At 47.5% G+C, this 23,039-nt stretch overlaps 3 protein-coding genes across 5 annotated transcripts in view; 1 reads left to right on the plus strand and 2 right to left on the minus strand.

Moving 5' to 3' along the window:
* Positions 1-276: 276 nt before the first annotated feature.
* Positions 277-15,140, plus strand: LOC122395239 (3-phosphoinositide-dependent protein kinase 1). Its single transcript, XM_043392668.1, has 4 exons — positions 277-638; positions 8,502-8,747; positions 9,087-10,472; positions 10,752-15,140. Exons 1-4 carry the CDS (start codon positions 591-593, stop codon positions 10,860-10,862), a joined length of 1,791 nt encoding a protein of 596 aa, XP_043248603.1. The 5' UTR covers positions 277-590; the 3' UTR covers positions 10,863-15,140.
* A 204-nt stretch (positions 15,141-15,344) lies between these two features.
* On the minus strand, positions 15,345-17,775 carry LOC122395240 (aprataxin-like). Of its 2 annotated transcripts, XM_043392670.1 has the most exons (4): positions 17,525-17,775; positions 17,113-17,451; positions 16,894-17,027; positions 15,345-16,389 (listed from the first exon to the last, which is right to left on the minus strand). In XM_043392670.1, exons 2-4 carry the CDS (start codon positions 17,400-17,402, stop codon positions 16,205-16,207), a joined length of 609 nt encoding a protein of 202 aa, XP_043248605.1. In that variant the 5' UTR covers positions 17,403-17,451; positions 17,525-17,775; the 3' UTR covers positions 15,345-16,204. The 2 variants fall into 2 exon arrangements, with proteins under 2 accessions (XP_043248605.1, XP_043248604.1); XM_043392669.1 differs by having other exon boundaries at positions 15,346-16,389; positions 17,113-17,775.
* Positions 17,776-20,839: 3,064 nt separating this feature from the next.
* LOC122395238 (myocardin-related transcription factor B-like) overlaps positions 20,840-23,039 on the minus strand; it is a 256,970-nt gene continuing 254,770 nt past the window's right edge. The window contains exons 13-15 of one of the 2 annotated variants that reach the window (XM_043392667.1): positions 22,702-22,962; positions 22,444-22,611; positions 20,840-22,269 (exon numbers count right to left, since the gene is read on the minus strand). In XM_043392667.1, coding sequence (XP_043248602.1) covers positions 21,913-22,269; positions 22,444-22,611; positions 22,702-22,962 — 786 coding nt within the window. In that variant the 3' untranslated portion in view covers positions 20,840-21,912. Of the gene's footprint in view, positions 22,270-22,443; positions 22,963-23,039 lie in introns of both variants that reach the window. The other variant, XM_043392666.1, reaches the window with a different exon arrangement.

Here is a 23,039-nt window from a genome sequence, read left to right on the forward strand (position 1 = left end):
AATTTTCGCACTTGACCGCAGGGGTAAGCGTGCTTTACGATCCGCGGTAAGATTACCATCGACGCTGGAGATGGAGAGGGATTGCTACCCCCTCGATCGCCCCAGCACCACTCCCGGATGCGGGTCTCGCCGCTGCTGGTGGTGGTGGAACGACGCGTAGTGGGGGTAGACGCGGGAGTGGGGAGGCTTGCCGCCAACGAGTGGCAGATGGTGGGGGGAAAGCGCGGGTTAGCAGCCGGGACACGCCAGGCGTAGAATTCAGTAAGCGAACGGCTCTCAACGGCCACGAACGTGTTTTTCGTTCTTCGGTTCCCGCGCATGCATATATATATATATATTATATACACACGTACCCGAGACTGATCCGAATGAAACATAATCGAGACGCTGTCAGAAATTCGTAGTATAAACCGTAATAACAAACAGACGCCGCGACACATACTCGGTTGTTTCTCGAGAGTTTACTAGAAAAAAAAAAGCAACAGAAAAAAAAACAAAAAAGTTCTTTGGTTTTTCGATTCTTTGGTTCTTCATTTTCGTTTCCGCAACTGTGGCTTTAATCAATCAAACTGGATTCCAACAAGCAGTACATGTCGCGATTACATCGCGGCTACCGGAGGCTTAAGAAATTATTCAAGGTAAGAGGAGACGAAAAAAAAAAACAAAAATATGTAATTATCGGTTCGACGTTACGGTGAAGACCCTCGCTCGCGCGTTTTTTACGACACGGGAGAAAATAACGAATCAGTTCGCGGAAGTTGTGCCTCGAGTGTGACGCCAAGCAGCTTTAGCCGTGTACCCAAGTGCCTCGTTCCCGCGGAAACGGACGGAAATTTCTGAAGCGTCGTTTCTGTTTACGGTACGATTCGGCGGGATACGCTGGGCGACGCTCAGGGGATCCATCGCCCTGTCAACGGGGCAATGTTTGCTCGCCAATCGCGCGCGAAATCAGTTGTTGTTCTTTGAAGAAAATTCGCCAAACGCCCCGGGACAAAGTAATTCTCGGTCCGAGGAATATCTTGAGAATCTTCCGAGACAACGTTCCCACGGATCGCGAAGCTCCCGACGAAGGAGCGTGTGGTATATAACATTGTACTGAAAAGGCGCGTCTTCCACAGAATCGGCAATTGTTTTGATGCTGCGGTATTCCTCTTCCATTCGCGTTTCTCTTTTCGTGCGTGTTTACGATTCGATCTTTATTTTTTTTTCCCATTTTGGCGGGGAAATTTGTAAAATCGATTTCGCGCCGGAACGTCGTGCAAACGTATGTGCATAATTTTCGCGCGATTAAGTCGCCGAGCAAAGGACGCCTCGAGTTTCGAAAATTTCTTGGGACGAGAATTTTTGGACCCCGCCTTGGCTACGAAAACGGACAGTACATTCGGTATGCCGAAAAAGAGGTGAAAGAAAGAGGAGGTTAACACACCGTTTCGAAGCATGAATAATTTACACTCGGTCGAATTTAAATAAATTCGCCCGAAGCTGTCTGTTCCAAAACGGGCAAGGCGTAATCTCGACGCCGTTCGAAAGTTGTTTACGTTGACCGTCGAAGGCAACTTTAAACGAATTCTCGCAGAAATAGCGAATATATCCCCTTTGGACAGATCCGAATTTTCGATACTAGCCCCGCGGTCGATCGGAAGAAATTTAGCGAACCTTGCGTTCACGATCGAAGAAATATGTTATTCTATTCGTGACAGACGCGTAGACGGGAACGGTTACTTCCGCTACTAGGAACGCTACTAGTAACGCTACTAGTAACGCTACTAGTCAAGCGAGCGTTTGTTATGAATATTCGTTTCGACGGCGGAAACGTCTCGCGTACTTGAGCAAAAAACTATTTAAAATTTCAAATGTTATTATTTCTGAGCAAACGACTGTATTTACGAACAGTGCTGAAATGTTTTTGAAGTTTCCAGAACGACGATAAATAACTATGATTTTATCGTTACATTATTTTCCAAGCTTCGTTCTTTAAACATTACCAAAACAGTTAATTGCTATCGCGCATTTTTTTTTCTTATCTATACGAAAGGTGTGTAACCATTCATTATAACAAATGAATAAATTTTCTAACGAATTTAGAAAAATCGAGAATAAATCGAATGACGTTTCCGTTCCTTATCTCGCGCATCGAAAGGTGACTTATCGATTAAACAGCGTTGCGACACGATAATAATGCGTGTTTGTCGAGCTCCCTCGTTTCGGCAATACGAGCAAATTGACTAGAATGTTGGAAAGGGACGGTGGAAGCGAATCTGTCGTGAGGTCGAGCCACTCGCGCGCGATACACGTGAACCTCGAATGATCGCAGAATTTTGTTACACTCGAGACCACCGACAGAGACGCGTGGAGGGACGGAGAGCATCGTTATAACGGCCATCGACGTCGCGACCGAAAAAAACATGTTTGGATCGACCGCTTGTTTATACGATACGGATGTGAAAGCAAACAGTTTTGTGGCCGTGTTGGTCGCGATACGTGGCCCGATCTTTGTCTCAGGATACGTTTTATCTCCGCGACAGTGCGAAAGGAAAAAAAACATTTGGCCATCGGTCGCGAAATTCGACCGATTGTTCAATGACTCGGGACGCTTCCGAAATGCACCGTAATTCAAACTCCCGCGTTGCAATAGCAGCGCCCGTATTTATCGATGGGCGGCTATATCTGTTCCTCGAGATTGTTCTCCGACGATAAGAACGCGTCATAATTTCTGTCGGCTATATAGAGTGCAACGCGAGCGTTGAAACGACGGTGTTGACAGTTGGCGTTAATTTTTTTTTTTTTCGTAACTTTACGTAATAAGTAGCAACGCCGTTCTTTCGCGGCGATTTGTAAACAGCCTTGACGCGGTGTCCCGTGGAACTAGTTTTTACATCGATCGTTAGATTTTCATACCCCTCCCTAACCGAAACCTTTTGTATAAAAAAAACAATCCCAAACATGCCTCTGCACATAGTCTTTCTTTGCACGCAAATTGCACAACGAATGCCGCTTTGTTTTTTTACACGGCGAGGTCGACGATGACAGTAACGGTAATATACAAATATTAGAAACGTTATTGTCAGGTACTGCCAATTTTGAGTTTTAGTAGCCCTCACTAGACCGCAGGCAACATAGTCGGAATATAATATTCGAGAACGACTGTTGCATCCTTTCGATTGTACCCCCCCCCCTGCTTTTTCCAAACACGTGTCATTAGATATCCAGCTTGAGCTAACTATTTTCCAAGTATCTTTTAAAAGTTGTACATACTTGTAAAGGAGAAAAAAAACAACACCCAATAACCAATAAACATTCGTGTTTCTCGTTGAGGATTCCTTAGATATCCGGTCCCGATTACCTTTAATTGTCGGACAGAAGCTTTGCGATTAACTACATTCTTGCTTTGAGACTCCCATCGGCTAAATACACAGTGGCGCACGAGTTCCACAAAAAGAAGTTCATTCGCCCGAGACGCGCATCGACCCTCGACGAAAATCAACGCAGTTCGCGCGGGCCCTTTTATTAGTCTCTGCCCCGAGTGCGGCGTGTTCCAATTTAGTCGCTCGGCGAGCGCGCGCGACATGTTTCTCAGCGTCTGCGAATGCAAAACATCTCATTCACGGGCAAAAGTGCTGGCCGCCTGCGCCAATAGGCGTAGTCCCTTCTGGTAGCCGGCGAAAAGCCCCCGATGCGTTCGGGGTTGTGGGCACAAGGGCGGCGGCGAGCGGGAGGGGCGGGAGGGGGGAGGGGAGATCTTGGAGGGAGACATATATCTACGATCATTGCTCTCCGTCTCTTTCGCGTTCTCGTTCTCGTCGTCTTCTTCCTGGGTTCGCGTTGCCCGCGAAGGGAAAGGAGGAAAGAGAGGAAATTGTCGCGTACCATCGGCAGAGGGCAGCACTCGCCAGGCTGCACGAAAAACACAACTCCGCGAGTCGGGAGTGAGTGAGACGGGGATAGTGGTAGAGAGAGAGAAAGAAAGATATGATAGTGGATAGAACGGAGCGCGTTACGGAGGCGCGCGTCCACGAGAGAAGGAGACGAGACGAGCAAGGCTAAAATTAGAATGTCCGTTGGAATGCTGCTGGGTTGTGTGTACGTGTTACAGGGTGATTCAACGATCGCGGGAGTAGGAAAGAAACGCATTTAGCGTCGCGGGTGGGAGCAAGATAGAGACACGAGAGTTTAACGGACGCCCCCCCCACCCTTCCGGAGAATTCGTTGTCGTTTCTTTTTTTTTTTCGTTTTTTTTTAACAGATCAAGAGACCCGTTGTCGCGAGCCTCGAATTGGCTTCCGGGAAATTTCCACGCGTTGCCGCGCCGGGGCGTTGCTCGCGTCGCGTTTCGAACGACGGGACGCGCTTCCGTTCCCTCGCGCGAACGAAAACGGTTTCGCCGCGTCCTCGAGACTTAATCGAGAGAGCGCGAAAGTGTCGCAGGGTCATCGGCGGGTCCGAATGTGTCGCGACGAGAAGGTTGCCCCTTCGCGAATTGTCTCTCCGGCCTCTGTGCCGTCGTCGGGACCGGCAGACGGTTTATTTTAAACATGCGCGCGCTCTCTGACACTCGGATCGGCGAGGCGTTTCAGATCGCCGCCGTGGTTTGGTTATTTCTAGAGATTATTATTCCTGGTCGAAAGGGTCCGAATACGGGTTCGATCGCGGCTCGAGAGAATCCGTTTCCCGCCATTTTGTATAAACGTCGCCCGGCAGCGAATACTCTAGGATTCCTTTGTTCCTAACCCCGTGCGTTTTATAAGCAAGTCCAGGTCAGAAACCCTTCGTCCCGGTGGCAGGCTCCCCCTTGTCGGTCTTTCCATTTAAAGAAGCCCGGGCACCCTCGCATCTCCGAAACACCTCTACCCAGATAGCTTTTCCCGTTCGACCGTTTCGCATGACCCATTTTGCTTCGGAAACAATGCCGCCAGCGATTCGAATCGTAGTGGTAATTTCGAGTCGTCTCGCCCCGTATGTATCTAGGATCTAAGCAAATTGTGCGAGGTCGTCTGGCGGGACGTTAGTCGGTATATCGATTATCCGTGTTCCCTCTGGCCGACCGAGAGACTTCTCCGTTGGATATCTAGCGATCGCCCGGTGTGGGCTCTGTCCTGCGGTATTCGTCGGTGGTTATCCCTTGACGACGAGGGGGAGAGATAGTGCCACGGAGGCGGGAGTCAGGGGACCAAGGAATAGATAAGCAAATAAATAAACTAGCGGGGCAAAGCGAAAGCCAGCGAACCAAGAGGGAGTAGGGCCGCTGCTGGGTGGCTCTCGAGCAAATGCTCGACGAGGTCGACGGCCTGACACGGATGGTTGATACCGTGGGGCCCGTCTCGTAACCGGCCTGGGAAGAAGAACGAGGAAAGGTGGACGAAGAACACGAAAGAAAGGGACTCGCCAACTTGCGTTTTCATCGTTCCAAATACACCCGACTCCCTTCTTCGTCCTCTTTCTCCGGTGTCTGGTGGATCTCTCCATCCAGCCGCCCCCGATTTCCTTGATCAATTCGTCGAACCCTTTCACGGACGGGTTAGCAAGGTTACGATCCAACGGAGTACCCGCTCACTGGTCATCGCGACGTTCGATGGTTCGTCAAACCTCTTCAACCCCTGTTTTTTCTCTCATTCGTTTTCGTTAAATATTGCATACTAAGGATGCAAGGTGTTCGCAGTCGTTGTTTTCGATATTCGGAGACCAGCGCCCCTCAAATAAATTAGGCGCCTCCTTGGTATTCGGCCAATTCTTCCCCGAGATTTACGGGAACGCCTTTAAGCTTACGAACTATATAATCTTTTTCAAGAATTCCGGTCGGTCTATCGTGGTCTACCTGGCCTTGTTTGTTTTCGAGACACTCCCGTCTTTGGTAGATTTCGAGAATGTTCGATCACTTTCTGGTTTGCGCAAGAAGTAAGCGTAATGGGGCGGTAAAAGAGGACGTTGACGTTTGGGGAAATGGCCCTGACCAGCCACAGTTCTTAAAAAGGGTCGTAGGTCAGGTCGTTTGGCGTCTGGGAATTTGTATTGGGATCCGGCAACCCGAAAGTTTCTTGGCGGTTTAAGGTTGCTCAGGTGCACCGGGTGCAGCCCCGATAATTACGAGGGTTGGACGGCGGCGGTGGGTACCGAGCGTCGTAGTCCCCCCTAAGACTCTCCTTCCGCAGTCTGCGCCGTCGTTTCCCCTCCGTTCGCGGAAAGTGATCGATGATCTACGCCGCGGAACGTCCGTGCGGCACGAAATTGGGCCGAGTTGCGTATTTATTGCCGCGGCGGCGACGTTATTCACCGTACTTGCGGCTCTTTGTCGTCGTCGGTCCGCTTTACGCCACCCCCTACTCTTTCCGTTTTCGGGAATGGTATCTCTTTAAGATGTCGTCGGTATTTACGTCCCGTTAACAGGAAATTCCCGCGACGCGCGTCTCGTCCTTGACGAAGTGCCTCGCCGTCAAAGGCGTCGTCGTTTCGAGACGTTCAAAAGACCGTTCTCTCTCTCGACGCGAGAGCCGCATTTCGAGGATCATCCCCGGATTCGATGGACGAGAGAGCTCGGTTCCTTTCTTCTGCGTGGGCCGTCACCGCCGGTGTACAACCCGGGAGATCCGTCTTTCGACGGAAGCGCACAATGGCGGCGGGAGGAAGGAAGCGGCAGGCTTTTTAAAGGGTCGCGATCGTCTTTCGGGGCCGGAAACGAAGCGATCGTCGTTTAATACTCGAACCCCTTTTTTCGCTCGCACCCTTTGGGCTTCATTGAATTTCACCGGGTGTCTGGATTCGTTGACCCCGTGATGCAAGTCGAGAGACGCGTCACGGGGGTTGCTTCGACGCATAAATATGCAAGACCGATCCAACGACGAGTGGATGTAATTTTCGATCAAAAAGCGACCTTCCAATGTCTAGGTCAGTTCCACGGTTACCGGTGTCGCTGGCAAATATTTGTCCGGGGGGCCCGAATTTAGAAGCCGTTTCCTCTGTGTCTCCCGATCTTTGTCCATTTCGCAGGGCACGGTCGGTTTTGAACGTGTTCTTCGGCCGCTGATGGGCGAAAGTTCGGTTATGGTTGGCGCCCCGGAACCGGTGAATTTTTCTTGGAAACGGCAAAGAATCCGTTTGACCCCATTGTGTGTACCACAGCGGCGAGCGTAATTTCTCGACCAGTCCGTAACGTCGATTGCTTCATCCCGGGGTTCGAGGTTGCCTTATTTATTGCGCCGACCGTCGTCGCCGGGCACTTTTATATCCGTCCCGTTGCTCCCGTCCATTCTCTGCTTCCATTCGTGGCAAAACGATTCCTTCGATCCCAGACGGTCGTTCTATCGCAATACACCGTGGTGGGTCCGCGCGCAGCCTTGAGATCTTCCGACGCGCGTGGGATACGAAACGACCGACGCTTTCGTTTCGCACGGAATCGGTCTCTCGTCGTACCCAGGCGACTTCGTCATCCTGACCTGCGCGACGAACCGGCCACGTGTAGGCCCCCGTGACGTCACTTCCGGCGCTTGATTTCCGGACCGATCGTCGGCGGATGAGAGGAGTTAAGCGCCCGGACGCGCGAGTTCGTGCCTCCGCGCGTTGTCCCACGAGAGATCGACTCCGGTTTTGCCCGAGGAACTGTTTCGAACGCCCGGATCTGTCGAGGATCGTGTTTCTTGGAAATTAACCCCCCCCCGGACGACCGAGACCGCGAAAAGTTCCCGACCGATAACTTATCGCGGAAACTGAGGCGGCGGATCTCAATGGCTACGAAACGATTAAACAACAATTCTTCCGTTAAATTAGCCCTTTGTCCCGTCTGAAGAGACATCCAGCACAAGGGAACGCAACGATATTACAGTTTTAAAAAAATGTAGTAGATCGAAGAAAAGTCTCCCAGTGCAGGGGGTTAATGTTAAATAAAATACCGTATCAATCTATATTACGATATCGTTGTTCGCGAGAGCGCGAGAAACGCTGACAAACGGTGGTCGTTAAAGGATTAACCGCGTGTAATCGTTTCGTAACGTTCCCCTCGCAGAAATTCGAAAATGATTATTCCCCCACTCTGCCATGCGTCTTGCCAAGATCGAATCGGATCTCGGGACGCGGAAACGGCGTCTTTCCGCGGGGAAAGACTTATCGTCTTCCCCTTTGAATCCTCGCGCAGTATCCATTTCTCATCTCCAGCGACGATGCGGTTTAGAAATGGTCGATTAATTTGTCGTTCGATGCGGCATAAATGTTCCCCGTTCGCCATCGACGATCCGCTCGGGCTCGTTCACCGCGTTTGGACATCTTCCCAATGTCTCGTTTGGCGACCGGGACGATCCCCAATGGTTCCGCCATTTCTTTTACTACCTGTCCAAAGTTCAAATCGAATCCGACTCTCCCGTTGTCTTGGATATTACGTACGATAACGCGTCCTGTGCGCGAGGTGAATATAAACGGTAGTAAAGGGAGAATTGGGGGTGTTCCCGGGCGTCTTATTAAACAGGATCGACACGTAGAACCGTTTAGTAATGAAGTCGTGGACGTTTTTGTTGCAGTGTGTGGCGAACCAGGCGCTTACCGTTTCGCCACAGCCGGCAGTAACGGTGGAGGGGCCGGTGTCCAAAATGTCTCCACCAACGAACGACGTGACCAATGGTGTGGTTGCGCCAGCCAACACCTTGGCGCCCCGGGTTTCGCCTACAACGAACCCGGCCCTTACCACCATCAACCCGCCAACGCACAAACGGACTCCCAAGGACTTCATCTTTGGCAAGGTGATCGGCGAGGGAAGCTTCTCCACCGTACGTGTATCATCCCATTAACTCGATTAAATCGTTAAGATACCCCTAATTAACACGGGGGCGAAGAAGGTCGAAAGAGTTTCTTCCCTCTAATTCTCCAGTGATTCTTAAACTTTTTTCCCCCCCAGCCTCTCGTTACGAAACTTTTCTACCTTTTTCCTACCCCTGATTCGACGGGGTATCGATCTAACCAGTTTCGTTGCGTTGATAATTGCGAGCGACCGTCCTTTTGAATCTTCAATTCGAAAAGGAAACAGTTAAAGAAATATAGCTTGAAATCTTGAAACCTTAGAAAGAAAAAAGACCCGCCTAGACCTAACCAGGTTTTCGATGGTCTAGGTTTACCTCGCGAAGGATATCCACACCAGCAAGGAGTACGCGATCAAGGTGTGTGACAAACGTCACATCATCAAGGAGAAGAAGACCGAGTACGTGAAGCGAGAGAAGGAGGTGCTGAACATGCTCGCGGGCGCGAAACACTCGTTCGTGCGCCTGTTCTGCACGTTCCAGGACGTGGAAAGACTCTATTTCGTTCTATCCTACGCGAAGAACGGTGAGCTCCTGCCCTACATCAACAAGGTGGGCTCGTTCGACATCGAGTGCACCAAATTCTACTCGGCGGAGATCCTGCGCGGTCTCGAGTACCTCCACGGCCTCGGGATCATCCATCGGGATCTCAAGCCGGAGAACATACTGCTGGACGAGAAAATGCACGTGCTCATCACCGACTTCGGCAGCGTGAAGATCCTCAAGGACCCGGAGACGGTGTTGACGCACACGACCACCGACGATCCCCAGCAGCAGCAACAACAACAGCAACAGTATCGAAGGGAGCGCAGGGGATCGTTCGTTGGTACCGCCCAATACGTGTCGCCGGAACTCTTGACCGACAAGACAGCGAGCAGAGCCTCCGATCTCTGGGCCCTTGGCTGCATAGTCTACCAGATGGTCGCCGGTCTGCCCCCGTTCCGTTCCAGGAGCGAGTACATCATTTTCCAAAAGATCCTGAAACTCGAGTACGCGATACCCGACGGTTTCTGCGAGCTGGCGAGATCCCTGGTCAGCCAGCTGCTGGTGCTCGAGCCGTCGGAGAGGTTGGGCGCCCAGGACGAGCACGGCGCCGGATACCCCAGCATCAGGGCGCATCCATTCTTCGAGGGCGTCGACTTCGAGACGCTGCACGAGCAGACACCGCCGCCGATCTACCCCTACCTGCCCGGCACGTCGGAGCACGAGGAGCTCAGGTCTCAGTACAGGGTTCCCGATCATCTCGAACCCGGCCTCGACGACAAACAGCTCACCAGGCTTCTGGGATTGGGACTCGGCAAGGACGACGACGACGACGACGACGACGACGACCAGCACACGATTACCGAGTGTGAGAAACCAGCGCCGACCAGCACGCCGGTCGAGAAACTGTCGAGGAGGTCCGCGGACCCCGACGGTAACATCGCCGACCTGACGCCCGAGGAGATCAGGAATCGGTTGGAGAAGCAACGCGGCTCCAACCAGTGGCACGTCTTCGTCGAAGGCAACCTGATAGTCAAACAGGGTTTCGTCAACAAGAGGAAAGGACTCTTTGCCAGACGAAGGATGCTCCTCCTCACCACCGGACCGCATCTCTACTACGTCGATCCTGTCAACATGGTGCTCAAGGGCGAGATCCCCTGGAGCCCGGAACTCAGGGTCGAGCCGAAGAGCTTCAAGATCTTCTTCGTCCACACGGTGAGCATCTCCACTTTTTAACTAGATAAATCACGAGCGTTTTAACGACCGAATAATTCCGCGAGTAAGCCACCGCGCTTAGAATATTTTCGAACAATGCGGTTTCGAAAGAGCCGAGAGAAACCGGGGCGAAGCGATGTTTACTCGTCGAACGATTAAAAATAAAGTTACACACGCGGATAGTGGCGCGCGAGCCTTGGCCCAGTTCGATTGTGTTCCTGTTTACGTTGACAATATTCCAGCAATAATATTTACGAGAACTTCGTTGTTTGGTTACAGCCGACCAGAACCTACTATCTCGAAGATCCCGAGGGATTCGCATTAGAGTGGTGCAGAGCGATCGAGAACATGCGAGTCCACTATTACGGCCTGCAGGAGTCCACCGCTTAAACAAAAGACTGAAAAACACACACACGCAATGATCGTTTAGTGAAAACGGGAGCAGGACGAAAAGGAAAGGTTCTCAATCCATAGACTGTATAACGTTGTCCGCGAGGCGCGATAAAATCACACATACACACACACACACACACACACACCGCGAATCTATGCGCTCGTTGGTGGCCAGAGGAGGCGATTCTATAAGATCGTTCGTTAGGGTGTATTAGGACTCGTCATTAGGAATGATACGTTCTAGGATAAGTTCAGCGTTCGTTCTATAGCGCGTTATATGTACAACTTAGGACAAATTTTCTAGGTAAAGAAATTTTTAAGCGCGCCTCTCCGAGGTACTGCGGGTACGGGGGTTAAAAAAAAGAAGTTTTTCACCGGTTACGTTCAGCTTTGTGTATTTATTATCGACCACGGGGGAACCTCGAGGAGAGGCTGCGCGTCGTTACTGATACGCGAACACGCGAGAAACAGCGAAAACTTTTTAGCCAAGGTTTTCAGCCGTGTATCCGCGTGGTAGCGCGCGCGCGCTGACTGACGTAACGATCGTGTGATCGAGGTCGCTTGGCCTAACTATTATCGCAACAATGTCTCGTCGACTTGGTGGACGAGGGCAGAGGAGTTTGTTTGTCCGCGAATATTCTTTTGTGCACGACTCGTTGGGGGGCGTAATCAAAATTCAAAGATTGATCGTTGATTCGAAATTGAAACTTGGGTAAGGGGTTGAACGCGTGTATTTTCGGGGGTTGTACAGCGATCGACGAGTATCTCGACGCGAGCCTAACCAAGCGCCCGTCGATCATTCGCATTTACAGCAGCGCGCATCGAGAGTTCGTTCGAAATGTAGCCAAAATTAAAACATACTAGCGAATTTGCAGACGGAACCCTTTTTAGATAGACGCGGGGCGTCGACGGCGGCCGTTCGCGATACGATATTTATATTTGCCGTCGGTCCCGCGATAATATCTAGACGCGAATTTGTATAGTCGAAGTCAACCAAAAACAAAAAAAATCAAGAAAAATGAAAAAAAATGCAGTGGAGGACAACGTGTCGCTTTGCAGCTTTAAAACCGTTTAACGTTGCCTGTGAAAAGGGGTCCCCGGAACCGTAGCGCGTGTTGTTCCGTTCGGGATCCCTTGCTCTCTTCACGTTCTTACAGTATTCTTCTCTCGTTGTTCGTTGCCCATTTCCTCGGTACTTTTGTAAATATTAGCGCGATTTTTCACGAAGAGCCAGGCTTCGTAAAGCGTCTACGAATTGTATAAATAGTGTTCTATAGATAGATAAATAGTTAGATAGGTAATTAGTTAGATAGATATAGAGAATAGATCTTCGTAAGTACAAAAATCGTTGTCCGGCCACGGCGTTTTTTCCGCGTTCGTTTTCCTTCTTAGTTCGAATTTTTCCTCCTTATCGCCCTCTACCCTGTTCTGGCCCTCGCGGACTCGAATCGAACGCATAAACCGCGTATAGCCGGGAATTTGTGTGACGCTAAGCTTAGATCTTAATTCGAAAGGAGAGTTTAAACAACAAAAAAATGTTTTACGCCCCTTTCGTAGAGAAAGTAAGAGTAAACGTTCGTTGTACAAAAAAAAAAGAAGCGGTGGAGTAACGGGAGGTGAAAGAAACGTTCTCCTCCCGGCGGAAAGACTTGACACACTTGAACGTGACCCTATGAATTATAAGTAGGTAGTTGATAGAGAATCGTTTAAAATGATTGCTTTAAGGTGAAGTAGTATCCCGCTTAGATGCAAAACTACACACAGGACACGCATACACACATCTATATGTACACGAACGACACATGGCACAGTGGTCATCGCGTTCAAACTATTATCGTTATCATTCTTACTATTAATCTTAATTTTCCTAGTATTTAGTAACGCCGCTATAGTTAATATCGTTCACGTTATAATTGTTATCGACTAATTCGCCGTATTACCGACCTAAGTATTTTTCGCCCCCCCCCTCGTAAACTTCTCAAAGCGTTGTTTAAGCGATTTCCGGTTTCGTTCTTTTGTTATTTACTTTCTCTCTTTCTCTCTCTCTCTCTCTCTCTCTCTCTCTCTTTTTTTTCGAACTTTTTTTTTTTTAATTTATTACGTATCGTGTTCTCGTCCCGCAATTATTTATTTTTTACCGGTTTACGTAGCATCGATTTACGGATCTACGGCACGCGTTCACGTAGTCGTTTATAAACATACACAGACTTATTAGTACCACTACCGCTACCACCACTGCGATTATTATTTACTAGTACTACTACTATCATCGCTATTACTATAAAATTACTATATTACTACCGTAGCGCGGATTACACGCGTTTCAGCAAAAAACTATATTTACTATTATTGTCCATAGACGTAATGCTCTAGGCACTTTGTAAATAATACTGCCGCGTTCTTCGTCCGACACGCACCGAGGCGTTATCCGGCGTTTGGACGGGGGGCGGGCGCGATCCAGTCGTGGCCGTAAACTGTACGATAATACTTGTATATTTCCTATACATAAATATTATTCTATATATATAGATATATATATATTATGTAAAAAGTATATATATACTCATATATGCATATACAGATATACAAAGTATTTATGAATTGTGTATAGTAGTTAGGGAAAAATCGTGTATAAAGGTGAACGGAAAGTTCGTAGGTTTAGGTCGAGACGCGCGCGTAGGTTTAAATATTTCGTTGACGTTACCCACCGGCACACGACTAGATCGCGCACGCTGCTCACCGTGAACGCCACTGTACCATATATACAGATATATTTATATATATATATATATGTATGATAAGATATCCAAACCACCATCCTCCTCCTCGCGACGCTTAGGAGAATTAAAACAGGGTATTCGGAGGTGGAATCCGTTGGAGGGCAGACCGTATGGATCGTCGTGACCGCGATGGCCGCGCCAGTATGCTCGAAATAATGGTGGTCCGTTCGCGGGCCGGCATTGTCCTTGCGCCCAGTGGCTTCCCAAAATGACCGCTTCTTGGCGTGCTGCGTACGGTGCTTGCGGGCGAAACCGGGGCTCGCGGCCACGACGAGACGCCATCCGTCCTGTACCTCCGCGTCTCCTTCCTCCAGCAAACTATAGTGAGAAATCGATCGCGAGGAGGCATTCCGGACAGTTGTTGCCCACCCCTTGACCTCCCGCGACCTCTCCCGCCCCGCGCTTCACGTTTCTTTCCACGGTCGGGCGGGATAACGTCTCGGTGGCGTGCGTGTTTTTAGGTAAAAAGAGAGAAAAAAAAAAAGAAATACGGAAACAAGCGACGCGATCTTTCCGACGAGACACGAGGCCCCCCCACACTCGCGCGTCGACGGCGTTTGTTACATTTCCCGAGGCGTCGGTCGGTTTTTGTTTGTCAGAGGACGCGACGCCTCGATCCGTTCACGGCGACGCCCGATTAAAAAGTTCCTCGTTCCCGTCGACGCGCGACACCCCGCGTTGGCACGCGTCGTTTCACCGCGAAAAGATCGCGTCACCGACGACGCCGTTTCATCGATCCCTCGAGAGACGCGTTCGATCGACGCGCGCGTCGTTTTCCACCGTTGGTAAACTTTGCAGGTTCTACGTTTTATGCAGGCGTTGTAAACTTTCAGGTCGAAAACGCGCGCGTTTTTCCTTTTCACCCCCTCTATCCCCCCTCCGAGCGCCGACTTACTCTTCCGACCAGGGGAAAGGTGTAGTCGCTTTTATTATATTTAAAATAGTTTTTTTCCCCCCTCGTTATTTGGAGACTGGTCTACCCCGAGATTCCTGACCCCCCGACCAAGAGAGGGTCGGCGCTCCCGTCTTCTTTTGTATCATAGTTCAAAACTTAACTCTAGCCGAGGAAACTTAAAAATCTCTAGCCCGTATCTGTTGAGAGAGACGATACACGGTCAACGCGAATAGCTAAATGTAATTTATATCGCTCGCGAGAGAGTAGAACGAATACTTAAAACAAGCGGGATACGTATTGTATAACACGAAATGATATGAAAAAAAAAAAAATTGTTCGAACGCATACGCGACTACGTAAGCAATAACCAGCCATGGCTTTTGCGATCATTCGAATGGCTACCGTTTTTGGCGTGAGAAGGACGGTTCAACTATTAATTGCAGTATTACTAAATGTATACAGACTAAAAGTACACTTAACACCGACACCACCAACACAACGGGTCACTTGTACACACTAAATACTTCACATCGGATAAGAAGACTCTGTAAATAGTTAGCATGTAATTGATATTATATAGGCGACAAGACCTATTAACATCAAATTTATTTATAGTAAATTTTTCGAAATACCGTATGCCTCGGTCTCGTTCATTTACGCGATATCCTTCCTACTTCCCTACGGATAACGTGGATTATAAAATCGAATATCATTATGTTCATTAGTCTTTTCTAAAATTCATTTTCGTTTGTTCACGGAAAGAATCTTAAGTATCATAAACTATTAAACAAATTCTTATACAATACTCTTACTAACGGACGGGTATAAGTAATAACGTTGAAACTAGTCTGAATTTGTAGTTTTTATTAACGTAAATATACATGTCACAGATGTTAATGATAAACATTTAATACAAATATTCGTATCTACAATATAAAAATAATACAGTAGCGCAGGAAGAATTGTTTTTAAAGTGCAAATTATATTCATGCATTGGACTAGCCACTATTAAAATTGTTGAGATTCGCAATAATGAAACTATATTGAAGTTTCAAATTCAAAATTATTTAATATGTATTGTTAACTATGTCATTGGGTCGATGCTTTAAAAGACTACTTGACACCGAATATATTCTCGAAGATAAGACATATATGCGTACTAGTGTTAGAAGCTCATCTAATAACTTGCGAGCGAAGGTATCCACTCGTCACCCTTCTACTTTAACGCGCTTTTACATGACAGGACTCTATCGTAATGTGTAAAACATTATTTGATGATTGCAAAGATAGAAATAATTACTAACTCACGCTGCATACTGGTAAATACGGATTTTAACGAAATAGCAGTGGCGCGATGATTGTACTTTTTGCAACTAGAGAAACGTCCATGTCTATAGCTGTCACGATCGAATAATTACTGGATTTTATACAACCTAAGATACGTATCTAACTTTAACGAATTATATCTTTAAAATTATTTAATGTTCTATACAATTTGACGTATCGATTTGCAGAAGTGCGTTAAACCCGGAAAGAGGGCAAGTTGAATCCCTCCCTTATCGAGGGAACCATAAAATGCAGAAACACATTTAATTATTTAAACAAACAATTCATTATTTCGTTAAAATTTTCCCCATACACGCCGATCGTTTACCATTGTTGCATTAATCGGCGCCACTGGTGCTTCTTCGTTGCGCCAAATGCGTTAACAAGTGTTTTTTTAAATCGGGCATATTTTTCGGGGTGGCGGGACATTTGTGGCATTTCAGCGGAGTATTTAAATACACGGCGCTGTCCTCGGACTTCAACTTCTTCAGCTCGCCGTTCACGTGCAATTGGTTACAGATATCTGCAAACGGTAAAAGGTAAAGCGCTTCTCATGGGAAACGTGTTTTTTTTACCGCGAAGAATTCGACTTGGGGTTAGTTTTTAGATAGTAACAATGATAGTGTTCCATTTAACGATTAAATTAACAGTTAGCCTTTAATATATTTAATTAAAAATGTAGTTACCGTTCCCTGCTAAATGGCGCGAAAATAACCTATAACTTTATTACGTGTTCCGATATTCGAGATAAAGTTTTAGGAATATAATTCTCAACATTTACATTTCCTATACACATCAACCATTTCAACTAAAACGTTAGACGAATTCAAATGGATACTACGATAACGTTCAATTTAAACCGCGAGTGATTTACGATTCAATAATCGATTAGTGTAAGTCGCAACGCGCAATCGATTAACTAGTTGAATTTATCCCATCAACCCCTCGCGGCAGTATATTTCGTGGCTGTGTTGAGCGTTTTAAGAGTGAAATTTGTGCTGTTTAATATGACTATAGAAGATCTTACCTATAGAGTGTAAGAAGAAGGGAGTCGTGAACGAATTCCAATGATACTTCGTTTTCAAACAGGGGCTGTTGAAGTCTGTACTGATCACATGTAAGTGTAACCGTTGCATGCTCGGCACAGCGTGATATCCAATACTAGAAAAAAGTTAAACATGTCGATTTATTTAGATTTTGTGTTATAACAATCAGTATTTCAATACAGAATTATATATGTACATACTAAAATTCTGACTCTTTATGTTCCTTGGTTAGATCATCTGCTACTTTTGCCATGTGTAGCAACAAATCCTCATTCTCCCTTTTAACATGCCACAGCGAAGGTATATTTACTTTTGGTAGGACTAGGAAATGGAATTGGGCTTTCGGGTATTTATCTTTGATGACAACCACTTTGTCATCCTCTTTCACTTTTAGATCAGGATCTTCCATAGAAACGAGCAACCCTGTTGCCCAGTGATGTTTCTTTGGAGTAGTTGCATCGGTTGATGTTAACTTTGGTTTACGTTTCATAGTTACCAGTAACTCTTTTAGTTTGTTATCAAGCAAGATGCAATGTTTGCTGTAGTATCAGTATCTCATTTATTAACAGAATGCAAATAATAGAGATATCACTACCTGTGCAAAGGACTTACTCGACACTCTAACAACCTTGTGCTGGTCAAAGTTATAGTATAAACATTTTTGAGGTTATGTTAGCTATATGGATTTTATTGCTGAACAAGAAACGTAAATAAGTTTAGGAAGACTGCTTAATTTATACTCGTTCTATGTATGGATTAGATTACTATCGCACATTTTCGCCTCCATTGCGTTTACACTTGTTCAATTCTGTTTAATTTCGAAATGGTGGACCGTGAAATTTACTCGGATTGACGTTTACGTATGGATCAGCTGTTTTTTGAGTCGCACAGTACGCGTGCGCGCGTATCAAGCGTAAATATAAATTTCCAAAGGAATTTTCGCATACAGTACATTTAAATGCAAGCATTACACAGCGTACCGAGGCAAATTAGTCGTAGAACCGCCGGGAAAATAAACTAACACCTTAGCGAATAACTTTAGATTTATTTATTTACTCAAATGGAAGGCAATCGATAAATTTGCAACAAATAAAAATAAATAACACTCTCTCTAGCAATAATTACGTGATCGTTACTTAAACGTACATATCATTACAATAAATTCATAGATACTTAACAAAACTTATACCATTTCTTTCTTCGCATGCTCATACAAAATATGTTCGTGTGATTGTATGTGTGTGTTCGCGGACGCGCGAGCGCGCGTTCTTTCGCGATCTTTCTCATCTTTTTTTTTCATTTTTTTTTTATCCTTTTTAAACTTTCAACCGTTATCGGCGCAACCGCACGCTGAACGTTTATACACGGTACATCTCGCAAAAACTCTATACACGGACGACAAACTCCCACGTCCCGATGCAAAAATTTTACCTAATCGCTCTGCTCTCGCTTACCGGTTCGTTTCCATCTTTATCTTTCTCGCTTTTACCACGTTCTTTACACTTAAATCGCGCGCAACCCTCCGACACGCTCTCACACACGCTCGGATTATACAAACAAAAAGATACTCTTACGCGTCTCAAGACACAGACTACCAGATTCGCACAGCCTGACAAAATCGATCAATCGATCATCGACAGATTTCATGATTCGAAGAAAGTGAAATTAATCGCGGGATCGCAATGACAAGCAACGACATTCGCTGCGACGCGTTCAAAGAGAAACGAAAAGAAAATTGAGGAGATCGTGCGTTCGATGGCCGACGATTCGCAGCGAAATTAATCGTACGTTCAAGGCCACGTTCCCCACCACATGCTTCCGTTGGATCGCTCCACCTATCGTTTTTTTTTAGACGCCATCTGTCTCTCGAACAGAGTGGCAAGCCGGCATAGCGTAAAAACAGGGGTGGGTGTAGCGACCTTGAACGGCCAATTAAGTTCGCCACGACCAAAGTCGGTGCTATCCCTCTCTACACGGCGTATTCGCCTCGATCGAACGTTCGTGTATATAATAAAGGGTGCGGATAAATCTAACGCAAAGCTTCGCGGGACAGCACCGCTTTGGGGCAGTTTCCTAAATAATTTCCTAAGTAAGGAAATCGGCCGCACTTCTCCTCTCGACTCTAGCTCACGTATGATACAATTATTACTTTACAACACGCTAGAAAACTCTTATTGTCATGGCAACGGGTGGTACGTTTCGTATGACGAAGCGATACGCGGTGGCAAGGGTATTTTTTGGCACGATTCTCAACCCCGATCACGCACCATGTTCCATCCCTTCTCTCTCAATCTCTCTCTTTCTCTCTTCCTTTACCTATCGCGCGATTAGAGGATTTAAATGCAGAGTTAGTAGCGTGGTTACGAAGCGACTTGTATAATCGGATCGAACGAATCGAAGGGAACCGGTTTCGATCTAAATGCACGGGTTTCGAATGGACCTCGACCAACGGGTGCGAGAGGGTGAATTTCGAATACACTAGTCCTACTCAGACCTCCTCGAAAGCGATACGCAGCGTCCAGTAATGCTCGAAACAATCCACGAAGGTCCAAAACCTTCACCTTTTCGATTTGTTCTCGATTATTCCGTTTACTGGATATCCCGCGTACCGCCCAATTGTACGTGAAGTTTGCAGAGAGAAAAAGTTAAAGGACAGAGTTTAAGCAAGCGCGTTAACCGAGGGTTCCATCGTGGTTAGCGTTTAGAGGGATGATAATCGAAAATGGAGGACACGTCGCGTTTGGTTCCCCGACTGTTTCTAGCTCCGGAACATGGTGTCTCGAGGTCCACGGGGATGTTTCTCTGTTTGCGCGTGAACGTTTGGAATGTTGCATTCTTTTGCTGCTTCTGCATTTGTGCGATATGGGGTGAACGATGATGGTACGACTTCGCTTGCCACAGTGCCACTTACGATCGCGAAAACAAAGGGATCACGCCTAATCTACACGAATCGACGAACCAACCCCCTGCACAGTCGATCGAGGAGAACGATATGTAGGGTGCAAGGGGATGCTTACGCGATTCAACCGCGGCGTCTCGAGGACAATCGATAGCTCTAATTAGGGTTTCGTTTAGCACCATCGCTGATCACGTACGCTGATACCGTTTCCACGCACTCGCATACATTTTCACGCACTATCCACGCACGGAAACGCTTCTCGCATTCACGACTTTCTCTCCTTATTACCGACTTAGGCAGTGCGATCCTTTATCGTAACGTCGACGTACGAAGCCACTTGGTTCTGCGAAGGACGTCTCAGAAATCTCTAACATCTCTGGCCTCTTCTACGAGGATTCGGTAATGTTCGATCTATGCAGCTACAGCGATTTATTCGCGGTATCAGAGGGTCTTAGCACTTGCCAGGCACAATAAAAATGAAATTCGACATTAAATAACAAAAATACGGAAATACCTTTTTTGTCACCGAATAATGCATAAAAGGTGAAAATAAATTATAAAAATTGCCTAGGACGCATAATACTTGTCAGAATAAATTTTACGATCCTCGAACGTGCGTTTAGAAGCGGGGTGAGAGGGTCTGTCGGAATTCTGAGACAAATCCTTCAACTTTTGCTCGAACGGATGTAAAAAATCCGCGGCCCGCTGTACGCGTAGCTTGGATCTCTTGCTCGTGCGAGTTTGGAAACATGGAATGTCACAAAAAAACAACAAAAAAGATTCGTTAGAGGGGAATAAAAAGAAATGGGAGAACCGCACGTTAGCCTGACATCGGTACACCATAGTCCGCACCCATTCCGAAAAATTTCTATGCGATTACTGGTGATTAAAGTAATGTAGTGTGTAACCTCTAACATCACATGCTCTTGCTTAGAAAATTATATAGCTGTGCGGGAAAGCCGTCGGCATTGCTCCACGTTTGTTCTTCCATCCTGTTCTTCGCATATATATTTTCTCTCATATTTTTATTTCTCTCCATCATTTTCTCGCCTTTTACAGACCGCACCTTGGCTTTCGAACGCAGCGTGTATTACTGTATTTTACATATATGCATATGTATATGTACGTATACATATATACATACATACGTAACCTTTACGATCGTTACATTTATATTAGATTCCCGTAAATGTAATAATTATCCGATTATATTATTACGATTGAATATGGTTGATTTATTTTTTTTTTTTATTTACTTGGAGGGAGCAGGAGGGAGGGGTGGCTGGGTGGGTGTAGGGGGGAAGCATACGAGAAAAACATATACGCAGCTTTCCCGGTTACTTCCTGTTTAACACACACGCTATTCGCAGTTATTAAAACTCAAGCAACACACGACTGTAGACTGGATAGTAAAAACTAGCTAAAAACGCTCGCAAGGAGATTTCTTTGGAGAATTTTGAAGACATCGTCGTTGTCGTCTTGTTTTCCGGGTTGCGGGACGACCGCGCCGGTCTCGGCGACTCGTCCTCGCGATCGATCCTCGCGAACCGGAAGCGTGATCCTTCCGTTGCGTGTATTGGTTCCGTCTATCGATCGTGTCGGACCGAAGACAATTTTTATGCTCTATAAAAACCCCTTAGAAACGTTTGCTACGCGGTCTCGCGATTCGTTCTCTCGTCCTTGCCGATCCGTTCGCGATCTTTTGCATCGCCCTCGGACGCGGTTATCGAATTACTCACCCATAAATTTTCGCCCGTGAAAATTGTACAGCTATTTTTAACTCCTAATTCGCACGATAGTCCTCCGGTTCCGTTCGTCCAAGCGGCGCGAAAGCTTTTTTTCCGCGCTTAAGTACGTTCGGCGTCCACGCGAGGCACCGTTGGAATCCGCCACCGCGAAACGTATCCGCGGCCCAAGTGCGTCGTGCCGCGAAACGATTCGCTAAAATGCACCAAACAGTCACAGACTAATTCACACAACACGCGTAGCACTTCAGTGGCTCAGCCGTGGTCGGGTCGTTGGTCTCTGTGTATCGAAAGCTCCCTCGTTCCCCGTTGGACAGTTAAGTACACAAGGCCGAGCTCCAGGGATAGATCTCGGGCTAGGTCGCGAAGTCGACCTTGTCCCAGGTCAGCGAGAGATCGGAGGACATCTTGAAGTCGGAGTCCTCCATGTTGAAGAGATCGAACGGGTCTGGGCTGCTGGCCAGAAGAGGATCGTAAATGTCCGTTCCCGATGTCAAACTCATGGACGGTGTCGGCTGGTGATTCGACATCGTCGTGGAAGCGGTTGGCGGCGACTGCGGCATCAGAGAGTCCAACCAGTCCGAGTCGTCCATGTCCATGGGCATGTCTCCTATGTCCATCAGCTCCTGAGGGGCTTCCATCTTCACGCCCAGATCGCAATCCAGTTGCCCGAAGTCCATGGTGTCCAGGGTCTCCAGATCCAAGCCCAGTTCCTGGAGAGAAACAAAACAATCTATACTATTCTGTACCCTCGCCATTTTTGTATTCTTCAAACCTTCGATCTCCTGGTTTATTCTCGCGGCTCGAACTACGCCCGATATCCTGCATCCACTTGCACGCCCACGTACGCACAAATTAAATTTAGTTCCGATCGGAACCCGACTCACCTTGAGGTCCAAGTTGGCGTTGTCCGACGAGGTGACTTCTTGCGGCGGCTGAGGATCGGGCGAGGATTGCTGGCCCGACTGCGGACTGAGGAGCATCGCCGTGTCCAGCTCTGCCTCCGAGGTCAGCAAGTCCGTGCCAAACGACGACATCTCCTCTTGCTGCTGCAACTGTTGCAACGCGGAGGGTAACTGAATGGAGAACGTCGCCAAAGGCAATGGAGGCGGCGGCGGCGGCGGTGCCGGTGCCGGTGAACTCACGCAATCGCTTTGTGAAACTTCCATCGCTATCGGACTGATCGGACTGATCGGACTAGCCGCGGTGAACACCAACGAGTGAGTCTGGCTGTCCGCCGGCGCGGTGAACACCAGGTTCTGCTGGAGCTGTCTGTTAGGGGTCGTGGGGGTGGCTGGATCCTGTGCGGCGCTCGGAGGTAGCTCGCCATTCTTTATCAGGATCTCCAACACGTCGTCCACGACTTGACTCTTGATGTGGTTCTTCTGAACCGGCTCCATTTTCACCTGGACGTACAGAAACGGTTCGATAATGTACCAAACGCATATTAGTGTATATGTCTTAACCGGGGAATCTTTGGTGT

This window comes from Colletes gigas, unplaced genomic scaffold (assembly GCF_013123115.1).
Source record: "Colletes gigas isolate AHSC1104 unplaced genomic scaffold, ASM1312311v1 Colletes_gigas_Sc00005, whole genome shotgun sequence".
In the NCBI taxonomy this organism is placed as follows: Eukaryota; Metazoa; Arthropoda; class Insecta; order Hymenoptera; family Colletidae; genus Colletes; species Colletes gigas.